This window comes from Crinia signifera, chromosome 6 (genome assembly GCF_055691185.1).
Source record: "Crinia signifera chromosome 6, ASM5569118v1, whole genome shotgun sequence".
Taxonomy (NCBI): Eukaryota; Metazoa; Chordata; class Amphibia; order Anura; family Myobatrachidae; genus Crinia; species Crinia signifera.
In genome coordinates this window covers 72,799,759-72,812,182 of record NC_139222.1, presented here as the reverse complement: position 1 = coordinate 72,812,182, position 12,424 = coordinate 72,799,759, and the positions used below count along the sequence as shown (strand labels likewise).

Genomic DNA, 12,424 nt, shown 5'->3' with positions numbered 1-12,424 from the left:
CAAATTCTGCGGTTTGTGCAGGCAGTGGAATATTGGTGTAAATAAGAATATCACCAGCACCAAAAGCCAGTGGTGGTTATAAGCTTAACTACAACTGTATATACTCCTGCCTAGTTCTGGTGTCAGTCCCCACTGATTAGGCAGCATGTATTCAAACATGGTACACACTGGTCTGTTTATCTCAGCAGATTAATTGAACGGCCGATAAATTGGCCAGTGTGTACGCACCTTTAGTCTTGGGTTGTTCGCTGTCATACTAAGCAAATCCATGCACATGCAAAAAAAAAAAAAAAAACTTCTAAGTGGGGAGGGAACAAGGAGCAGAAGGGTCAAAAGGCCACTCTGAGATGCTGCTGGAAGATTATGTTCCAGCAGTGGTTTGACTGGTAGGTGCAAGTGTAAACATGTCAAGGAAAGCCCATCCTGGTATATAGTCACATCGTATGTGAACATTCTAGGCAAGAGATTAAAGTTTATTCTCTTATCTTCATTTTTTTCCTTCTCGTTCTTTTACAGTATGGGGAAAAAAAGTGTTCAAAAGTAATACGAGAATTTTTATTTCATGATCATGTTACAATAAAATTACCATGACCCATAAGGTGATACAAGGCACTTGCTATTTATACAATGTATTTAAACAAGATCTTCATATGAATAAGTGACAGTACAGGATAATTGAACAATAGCCACAACTTTAAATAGTGGCAAATTAAGAACACGAATACTGTAAAATATTGCTGCAGGCAAACCTTCCAATATATGGCACTTATGGAAAATAAAAAATCTAATTCACTTTAATTCAATATAAATGACATTGCAACAGTTGGTTTAAGGGCAAAAACAAAACCTAACCACATTCTACATAAAAAACAAATCTAAATGTTAAAGTATGGAGTTTTGTATTTCACTTTGTAGACTTACGACGATCTTCATCCAAAATGAATCCTCATATAGGCCAAATAGTTGAGGACCCATGTAGGGTCTCTAGAGAACCGAAGATACCAACCACAATAGTGTAAAAGCCCCTGATTGCTTGGACAAATTTATAGTAGAATGTCCACCACTGGTGACTGAACAGCTGTATCCCTTTATTATTCTGCTAGCTGGGGAAAGGAGGCAGTTCTGTGAGAAATGTCATTTAGGCTGATCATCTCCTTGAACCAGAACACACTTTACTTAACAGCAGAGATTAAAGAAAAATAAGAGGTGGTGAATGTTTCTATAAAGAATAGCAAATTCAAGTTTTAGGATTAAATGAAAGTATACTACAGGTAAGAAAATGGAGCCTAAAGTTACCCCTTTACATAAAGATGTGAGCTTATTGTATTTTGTCATAGTAATTTATTTTCTTTAGTCAGTGCACGGTTTTATAGAACCATGTTGAAATAAATAGATTAAACAACTCAAATACAGGAATTGTACTTGTCAAAAACTGCAGCAGCTGTAAAGCAAAACCATAAGGACCCCCTATAATCAGCAATTTCCCCCCCCCATAATTCCCAATCTTTACAGTCAGTGCTCATACACTACAGGTATTTAACAGTGATGTGCAGATTTTTTTTTTTTTTTTTTTAATCTTCAAATCTGAAAATGCTCATACATTAAACTAATTGCTATAGAGAAAACAGTTGTACAAAAAGACAGATCACCACCACACATTAGTAGATGAAAGACCAATCCATTGCAGGTTGTCCAAAGGGTTAGTCAATCTACATTAGATTACAATAGTTAATTGGTGAAGCCTATACATCAGCACTGGTTTGGGGTAATCATCAAAAATTGTCAAATGACTCCAATTCATGGGAGGTGCAGTAGCGCACGCAGGGGGGTTTCTGAGTACCCAGAAACACCCCCCCAGGAGTCTAAGGACCCTGGTCTGAAAGCTGAGGGTCCCCTCTTTCCAGTGGTACAAGAATTTTAAAAATCGGCCCTTGGGAACCGGAGATATCTGACTTCAAAGCAGTGGTCCCCATCCAAGCCTGTTAATTGCTCTTCCCAGTCAGATATTTCAGGTTCTGTCTGACTTAAAGTTTTTCTGAGGATATATTCCAAAAGCTGGGACTCTTCCCCTTTGATGGACATGAGAAGCTTGTCTCTACTGTGCCCAGAACCAGAGATATCAGCCTTCCAGCAGCTGGTTACTGCCCAGCTCCACACACCTGGTATGTAGTTTTATATACTCATTGGCAGATTGCTCTGCCTCCTGAACTCTGATCCCCTAGTCCCCAATACCATTTGGTAGGTGGGATTCTCTAGTTTTTAGTTCCATTAAAATATAAGAAATTTATTTCTGGGAACTGGAGATATCTGCAGTCAAGCAAGCTGTCCTCCCACCAGAAAAGTATGACTAATAAGCCCACTCCACTATACACCCCTCCTCTGCATATTAAACATCCTCTACCACCCTGGAAGTTATGTATCAGGGCCCCTTCATTAAGCCCAATGTGCCCTTCTTCCACCCTATCTCCCACCATCTGTGCAGTAAAGGGGTAATTAGTGGAAATTACTGATCCAGGCCCTACATGCTGAGCGGTTGATATAATACCCCTACCACCCGGGGCACATCAAAGCTTATCCCACCCCTACCGCTGGAGGATCGGTAGGTGCCCCAATACATTGCTATGCCCAGGGGGTCTACACGGCTGTTGATGTGTGTGTGTATATGTGTGTGTATATGTGTATGTGTGTAAATGTGTGTGTGTATGTATATATATATATATATATATATATATATATATATATATATATATATATATATATTTTATTATTATTTATATACATTTGGTCTATCTATAATACGTTAACTGACCCGACATATACTGGGTCACCTAAGTGTCAATCTCCGTGCTTTGCTCCGCCCCTCTGGAAACCCCCTTCTGAAAATCCTGCGTTTGCCACTGAGGTGTATGGGGCAGGATATTGTCAATGGTGGTGAAATCCTAAGGGGGTGATTTTCTCAATATTCTCCCTTCCCTCTTTCTCAGAGCCAAAAACTGAATCTGTCAGCAACTGGTGAACAAATGCCATCCACCACAAAGCTATATGGAGCTACATGGAAAACTTTCACAGTTCTATGTTGGCTATGCTTTAACTTCCGGAACAGTAGATGGTCCCCGATTGCTGGGACAACTGAATACTCCAGTAAGGTATGGGTGAGGTGGGCTATCTTCTCTTTCAGGGTATAAACCAAACCTATCTAACTGGAGTATTCAGTTGTCCCATTTCCTGAACCGTTTTCTTATCAAAAGCATGTACAGCAACTTTCGAATCACTATGTATGTATGTATGTATGTAATGTTTTTCCCCCTAGTCACGAGTTGCAAAACTGAACACCTTTTTCTATACAGTGCACCCAAGAAAGTATTCACATCACTTCACTATTTCCACATTTTGTTTTGTTCCAGCCTTATTTAAAAATGGAATTAATTTTCCCCCTCAAAATTCTATACACAATACCCCATAATAACATGACATTTTTTGTAAGATTTATGCAAATTTATTAAAAAGAAACTACTAAGAGATCACATGTACAAAAGTATTCACAGCCTTTGCCCAATATTTGTTGATGCACATTTTGGTAGCAATTACAGCCTCAGGTCTTTTTGAATATGATGCCACAAGCTTGAAACACCAATGTCACCCATTCCTCTTTGCAGAACCTCTCAAGCTCCAATCAGGTTGGATGGGAAGAGTCAGTGCATTGCCATTTTCAGATCTATCCAGAGTTGTTCAAACAGAAGTCTGAGCCATTGAAGGACATTGAGTTGTCCTGAAGCCACTCCTTTGATATCTTGCCTGTGTGCTTGGGGTAGTTGTCCTGCAAAAAGATGAACTGTTGCCACAGTCTGAGGTGCACTCCAGGGCCGGTTTCATTCCAGTATGTATCTGTACATTGCTGCATTCATCTTTCCTCTATGCTAACTAATCTCCCAGTTCCTGCTGTAAAAAGAAAATAAAAAAATAAGCATCCCCACAGCATGATGCTGCTGCTACAATGCTTCACTGTAGGAATAGTGATGAATTGTCCCCTGGTTTCCTCCAAACATGACTCTTGGCATTCCCGCTAAATACAGGTTGAGTATTCCATATCCGAATATCCGTTATCTGAATTATTCCGAAAACCATACAGAAAGTGGAAAAAGTGCTAAAAACTCACTGGGGACATTTGTAACAACAATACTGAGGACATGATATGTAACTGGCACTATATATGTACAAGAAAATGATTGCTTGGCATTCAAATTCAAAATATATTTGTGTGTATTATGTGATTGATGTGTTTATACAGCATAAATGCAAGATACTTCAAAATACATCATTGAACTATTAAAATTTTCCGAAATACGGAATAATCCATTATCCAAAATTCTCCTGGTCCCGAGCATTTTAGATAAGGGATACTCAGTCTTTCAGGTGCATTTTGGCAAACTCTAGGCATGTGCTTTTTTACTAAGGAGTGACTTCCGTTTTCCCACTATACCGTACAGGCCTGAAAGGTAGATTGCTGCAGAGATGGTTGCCTTTCTGGAAGGTTCTCCTCTCTCCACAGAGTAGTGCTGTAGCTCTGATACAGTGCCCATCACGTATTTGATCACCTCAAAGCCTAGGGCCCTTCTCCCCCGATCACTCAGTATAGATGGCCGGCCAGCTCTACGAAGTGTCCTGATGGTTCCGAACTTCTTCCATTTACGGATGATGGAGGCAACTGTTCTCATTGGGATCTTCAAAAGCAGCAAATATATTTATGTAGCCTTTCCCAGATTTGCACCATGAGATAATCCTGTCTAAGAGGTCTTCAGACCATTCCTTTTGACTTCATGCTTGGTTTATGTTCTTACATGCACTGTCAAGTGTGGGACCTTAAATAGACAAGGGTGTACCTTTCAAAAATCGACTGACTTTGCCACAGGTGCTCTCTAATTAAGCTTAAGTAACGTCTCAAGATGATAAGTGGAAACAGGTTATGCCTAAGCTCAATTTTGAGCTTCATGAAAAAAGGCTGACAACTTATGTACTTGTGATTTTGTTTTTTCTATTTTTAATAAATTTGCAAAAATCTCAAAACTTTACATTATCATTACATAGTTCACGTTTGTAGAATTTTGAGGGAAAACATTTATTTATTTAATTTTTGAATATGGCTGTAACAAAAGAAAATGTGGGAAAAGTGAAGCGCTGTGAATACTTCCTGGATGCACTGTAGGTCTGCAGTTGGATAGACTTAGGGGACTAATCAACCATATAAAAAAAAATGTCTATAAAGTACAGGTATAGAACCACTTAAATTCCATTATCCATGAACCAGCAAGGAGACTAAACACAAAAGGTCTGTGGCAGGTACCGGTGAGGTTTACGGTCTGCAACATACATAGTCCCACCACACATTTAACTGAATCTGCCCTTAAGTAACGAGTGATTACAGTAAGATAATGTAATGAGCACCTCAATGTTTTTATTGAATTGTGATAATATGTAAATCATAAATAAAAAAAATATAAAAAAATAAAAGATAATATAATGAGATATATCTGAGACATACATTGTTATTCAACTGAATTATTTTTATTTGAGGTAAAGTGCTGTAGATGACAGAAATGCTTCTTATGGAATAAATTTACTAAAAGTAAAGATCAATGCAATGTATAGTTTCCAGGGCTAAAAACACACCATTTGCTAACATTTTAAAATGTAATTTAAAAGAAAAAAAAAAGTTTTTTGGTAATTGTGTGTTTTAGGCATAGAAACCAAACTGCAATGAAAATCTCCTTGACTAAAAGCGGAATCTGGACTACCCAGGTTTGATATCAAACAGTTTGAGGCACACTGAGCATTACAATTATTCGTGCCACTTTTTAACATTTTGTGCTAAAGTGCAAATAAATCCCAAAATCAAAAATTGAAACCCTTTGCACATGCAAAGTTGGTATATAGTAATTGGGAGAGAAGCCCTGTGCTGAGGAAAGGTGTTGGAATTGGGCGCTGTGTCATTTTGAACATCCTACTGAGGGACTAAACAAATTTTAAAATGACAAAGTGCAATGATTTCTTGGTGTAGTAAAAAAAAATTCAGAAGGTGTCCTAATATTTATGAAATACAACATATTTAATAAGACACTAAATAAATGTAATAAATGACTTTATCCCTGTAGTGATGACATGTGGTTGTAGTTAAAAATGACAGCATTTGTTATGAACAGAGTATATCTTGAACACCTTAAACCACAGAAATTAACACATTTTAAACCTCGACATACATTTATAATCAGCGTTAAACTGTGCTTTTAAGAAAAACATATAAAATATATATATGCTGATCTGAAGGGCTTTGTACTCACAATGATTAACCCCTTCAATGGTGTGTTTTTTTATTTTATTTCGGGAGCACTCAACTGGGCAAGGTTTTCTTTTGTGAGCGCTCCCTAAAACACTCCATCAGCTACTGCCCGGCTCTACCCTGGCAACCTGGCTGTATGCAAGGTTGCGCCGCACACAGTCAAGGGAAGGAGGCGGGACTGGGCAGCGGCTGAAGCTGAACACAGCGGCACTTCCCGGCAGGAGAGAGCGCAGGCAGTGGCACTCCTGAGAATGTTCCGGGTTTGACAGTCTGCGCACTGGAGCACAGCACAGAAATATCTCGGGAGTACCAGTAAAAGGGTTAAAAGTCGAAAGCCACAATTAGGTTTACAGTACAAACAAATCTGCCCATCAGAAGTCTTCATCAGGAACAGTATCTTAAGGTTGTAGATGGTATCTGGTAAAGTTTATGTTCAAAAAAAAGAATTAAAATGTGCAATCATTTCTAAAAGTATTTCAAAGTATTTAAGCTGCAAATAAATTATGCAAAAGGTTACGCTTTACAGTAAAGAAAATGTTTCTAGGCTACAAGTACCTTTGTTATTGGGATGACTCAAAGACATATCCCTTAAAAAGCTACAAAATGTCAATTTACTAAAAAGTTATATTTTGCAATATCCTGCTGCCCTGTGTAACCGTTGTGAATAGTACCGCCGATGGGAAAGTAGTTGTGCCTAGTGGTGTCCAGCAGAACCATTTATCTGTTTGGTACTTGAAGGCATTTCTGTGAGATACAGGCAGTCAAGGAATGCTTTCGAGATGTCCATAACCATGGACCTGTCAGGAATGGTTTGTGCCATCCCATATATGGCACCCTATTAAAAGAAAAGGAGGAGGGCATTTATACATCACAAAAAGATTAATACAAGTACATACAGTCATTGGCAGTCTCTCATGGTTTCTTTTATTTTTAACACTATTTAATCTATATTTTTCAGTCCCTTAGCGCATAAGATAATACTTTGTTTTTAGCTATACTTCCTAGCCAACCAGGGCATGTTGTCTGACTTTTAAAATGACAAATAACTAAACCTATACATTCATTGCCCTCAGGTCAGTGCAACCTGTGTTAGAATTTTCCATAGCTCCATAAACCCACCCCCCTAAAAAAAAAAAAAGTTATCTTCCATTGAAGCGTTACTAGTAGTGATCTGTATACAGGTCGAGTATCCCGTATCCGAATATCCGTTATCCGAATTATTCCGAAATACGGACATTCCAGAAAGTGAAAAAAATTTTTTTTTTTGCTAAAAACTCACTGGGGACATATGTAACAGCATCACTGGGGACATGATATGTAACTGGCACTATATATGTGCAAGACAATGATTGCTTGGCATTCAAATTCAGTGCTGAGATAGTACAGACATTTTGTTTCACGTTTTGAAACCTTGTTTTTTGAACAATTAAAATATGTTTGTGTGTATTTTATGTGGTAATAAAATATATTTGTGTGTATATTATGTGTTTATACAGCATAAATGCAAGATACTTCAAAATACATCATTGAAATATTAAAATATTCCGAAATACGGAATAATCCGTTATCCAAAATTCTCCTGGTCCCGAGCATTTTGGATACGGGATACTCAACCTGTATAACATTTTCAGTTCATCATAAAAGTTAACAGGAATGCCGAGAACCTGTCAAATTAAGTCATGGGATTGTAAGCTTGCGAGCAGAGCCCTCCTACCTTTTGACTGTCTGTAAATACCCTGTATGTTGTATCACTGTCTCCTTTTGTAAAGCGCAATGGAATATGCTGAGCTATATAAGAAACTGCTAATAAATAATAATCATCATCATCATCATGTAAGGTGGCAAATTTAAAAGCCGTTTTTGTCAACATAACACATTGGCTTATTTATAGGGCTCACAGTTATTGTAGTATGTAGGGGACTGGTGCTCTACCCCTATTTGTAGTTTGCCCGCACACACTACAGTGATTTTTGCATGTAATCCACATGGGCAGCGAGCATGTAGGTAAGCAGCACTTATGTGGCATAATATGTAATAGGCATTACGGCTTATGGTATAATGTGTAATAGGTGTACATTTTCCTGCGCACCATCGGCACTGTTCCTATAATAGTCCAGCAGATTAGTAAAAGAGATAAAGCTTTGTCAAGATGTACTATTTGCACAAAATCTTTTTCCAGGACTGAAAGTGTTCAAGGGAAATCTTTAGACATTGCTTATCTTTTACACATCTTTCTAGTGTGGGGGTACTTTAAGATTACTCATCACTTAGCTAAGTATATTTAAATGTAAAGTCAATAGTATGCAACAAAAACATAATTACCACTCCGGTGGTTTTGGCTCCAGGATCTTTCATTATTTCTGACACAGAGGATTGAACATCTTTAACAAAAAGTTCTGCGATTCCAGGTTTTGTATGCAGCAGTGTAAGACATATATGAATACTGTCACAATAAAGAGACCAAGTGTCAGACATGTAGTTGAATTGTAACTATTTCAAAGAGTATGCAAACAGAATTAAGCAACCACTGATGAATGTGCACTTAGTTGCTGGCTTCTGGACCACAGCGAAAGACACAATTGACACACACACACACACACACACAGACCATTATGAAATGGTTTATGAATGCCAAGCATAACTTGATCAAAGTCAGATAAACAAATAATAGCCAAGTAATACAACAGAGGTGTCCTCGGACATCTAGCCTCAATACACCATGAACTGGTGTGGGTGAACCGGCAGTTTCCGTGCAGTTCTAACATTGGGATTCTATTTTATTTTTGCTGAAAATAAATCTTATTTCCATCGCTACGTGAATATGATGCACGGGCAAATTGATTACTATAATTTCCATGCCTCTATTCTTTGCTTGGCTTTATCTGTATACCAAATGATATGTTACAGAACGAAAAACACAATTGTAGAATTTTTTTTATGCAGCTACAGTCACATATAGGTATGCTGCATATTTTAATCAGCAGAGTCTGTTTGTGCATCTTATTTGCATAGTGCAGCGGATAACATGCATTTTCAAGTTAGTCAACCTGCTCAAGATTAGGTACGAATAGGAGCGCTGTTTTAGATGACTTTAGAAGATGTAGAGCACATATATTTAACTATAAATCAGAAGCTTCCATAACTGCTTCCTTCATGTACATACTCATTGGTGGCATCATTTGGAATTAGGATGCCACTCAAGCTGGTGACAAGGATAGAAAAGAACGTAAAATATGCATGGCTGTAGTTTCTGTTTTAAAAGTATACTGTATAGCCTTATTTATAAAATTTTCTTAAACTATTGCAAAAGGTTATATCTTTTTCAAATATGTACTACAGAACAGGTATGTCAATAGTCGGTACTGTATTATTTGAACATATACCAGCCACTTTACTGTTTTTTTATAAATGAAAATTCTTACCTAGGAGGAAACTGGAGTGTATTCAGATTCCAGCCTTTAGCTGTCAAGGAGTTTGACAAACGATAGACGTCAAAAACATCTGAACCAATGGCAATCACTGATACCTCGGGATTCCCGAAAACAAAGATTTCCTTAATCTTTTGCAGCCTGGAAACAAATGAACACCGTGAGAAGCAATAACACAGGATGAAAACAATAATATCACTGCAGATAAAGAACATTTGTCTTTCCACCTCTCATCCTACCCTACTGCTCCATGTTCCCTGTCTCTCCCATGTGTCACCCCTGTCTGTAAGTTCACACAAGCAGCACTCTGTTCCATGATGTGCTTTTGCTCATTTAAACAATCACCTTCCCCATCAGAAGCAAATCCTTTAATTTCACCGCCGGGCTGCTTATTTGGGATCTATAACAGCAATGTAGAACATTTTTAAACCATGTTTTGTTATGCAAGTCTCTGTATATATGTACTATATACAGCGCTGTGGAACCTTTTGGAGTACCATATGAATAAAGGAAGATGAATTTCAGTGTATCTAAATTACAGATTCCAAAACAAAAAAGTATTAAGGGCTTAATTCTGACCTGACATCAGGATCAAATTTGTTCTCAAAATGGGCAAAACCATGTGCACTGCAGGTGGGGCAGATGTACTATGAGCAGAGAGTTAGATGTAGGAGTTATTTTGTTTCTGTGCAGGGAAAATACTGTCTGCTTTATATTTACACTGCAATTTAGATTTCAGTTTGAATACCCCCCCCCCCCCCCCCCCCACCCAAATCTAATGCTGGCCACCAAATCTAATGCTGGCCATACATCAGAAAGATAGATCTTAAGATCGATTGCGCTCACAATTGTGTCCAATTTCCCTTCAATTCCCTGGCAGTCCTTGGTGGTATTTGGACACACAATCTGCATACTATCCGTCTTACAATCAATTGAGATTGTATGATTGGGTACAATATCTTACTGATGTATGGCCACCTTTACTCTCTCTGCAAGTGTTATATTTGCCTCACTTGCAGTGCACATCGTTTTGTCCTGTGCTGTAATAAGGTCTGAATTAGGCCTATAGTCCAAATAAAGCAAAACACAGGATGTATACCCCCCAAAAAACCTAATTGAAAATTCTTTAAAGTATTATTCTAAAACTGGACTATCCTAAATACATGCTTATGTAATACATAGGCAAAGTTAAAATGAGAAAAAAAAAAGAAAGATTATTAATCTCTAACTAATTGTAAAGTTAGTTTGCCCTTACTATAGCACAGTTAACCTGAAGTCAGATCAGTTGTACGAGTTAAAGTAGGGGTGGGCAACATGCGGCCCGCAAACCTATCCTGAGTTTTGTGCCCCATTATATAATTTTTTTTTTAAGGAGGTCACAAAGCTCCATCACAGGCAGCAATTTGGATGAACTTCTACTTGTAAAGAAACCCCCTTCACCCTCCCATTTTGGCAAATTCACTTCACTCTCAAAAAGTTAAAATCAAACCTATTGCTTCTGTTCATTGCACAGAAGCATGTAAAGGAGCATTAACAGGTAAAGGTCATGAGACTCCAAACAACTTGGGGTATTTACAGACATTATTCAGAAGAACATGTGGGCATTAGAGCTGTAACAACTTAACAGCCAATTACTTCCATTGTCAAATTTACACCAGACCTCTAATCTAATTGTTGTCTGGTTGTAATGGCTTACAGCCCCCTTGCGCCTTTGGCCAGTATTCAATGGCCGGGGGTCGTGGGCGGCAGCGAATCCTGTGTAGGATTCGCTGCCCTTTCGCCTTGGATTCTCCCTGCTGGGAGATTCGCCGGCAGCCGCCCGTCCCCTGTATTCAACGCCTCAGGGGCTCTCAGCCCCTGACGGCGAAAATTGACCCCCATGACGAATTGCTCTCCCCTGCTTCTGTGGCTACACTGCTACTGCAGGGGATGGAGCGGAGTCCCGGCCGGGGAGCGCACTAATGCTGCTGGGAGCCCCTGCACAGCCTGACGAGTCCAGCAGCAGCATTAGTAGCAGACCTCGGGCTCAAGCAGCCCAGGCGCTGACATCTGCTATCACCGTGCTGGGGCTGCCGGAGCCAGAGGTCTGCTACTGCTGGAGCCGTCCCTGTCAGCTAATGTCCCCCGCATATCTCTCCCCCCCAGTCCCCTCACCTCACCCCCAGCAAAGCAGCACACGTGTCCCACCTGTGGGGTGTCCGGACACTAGTGGGGGTGAAGAAGGGCTTGCAGGGTGCTGCTGGGGTCGGAGCCGCTGCACTCACTGGTCCCGATCGTGCCTATGTAATGATCGGGACCAGTGTGCAGTGAATATATGAATATTAATGGGCGGCTCCGGCTCCCGGCCCCCTGCTGGCGAATGTGTAAAAAAAATATATATATTGTTTAAAAAAAATATATATATATATATATATTAAAAATATAGTCATGTGCTGCAAGTATATGAATAAAAATAGCATGCCCTTTCATAGAAAAAAAATTCTGATTTTTTAACACCAAAAAAATAAATAAAAACGCTTTAATTTAAAAGATCACATTACAGTTCACCTAAAAAAGATGACGAATGCTAAACGGAGAATCATGGCGAAAATCAATGGAGAAAGCAGTTCTCCATTTGAGCATTGAATACACTGTCGGCGAATTCCACTAAAAACCCCATTGA

At 39.0% G+C, this 12,424-nt stretch overlaps 1 protein-coding gene across 1 annotated transcript in view; it reads right to left on the bottom strand.

Annotated features, from left to right (window-relative positions):
* Window positions 1-1,486: 1,486 nt before the first annotated feature.
* SGPL1 (sphingosine-1-phosphate lyase 1) overlaps window positions 1,487-12,424 on the bottom strand; it is a 44,114-nt gene continuing 33,176 nt past the window's right edge. Inside the window, exons 12-14 of the mRNA XM_083146294.1 lie at window positions 9,757-9,903; window positions 8,657-8,777; window positions 1,487-7,169 (exon numbers count right to left, since the gene is read on the bottom strand). Coding sequence (XP_083002420.1) covers window positions 7,029-7,169; window positions 8,657-8,777; window positions 9,757-9,903 — 409 coding nt within the window. The 3' untranslated portion in view covers window positions 1,487-7,028. The remainder of the gene's footprint in view (window positions 7,170-8,656; window positions 8,778-9,756; window positions 9,904-12,424) is intronic.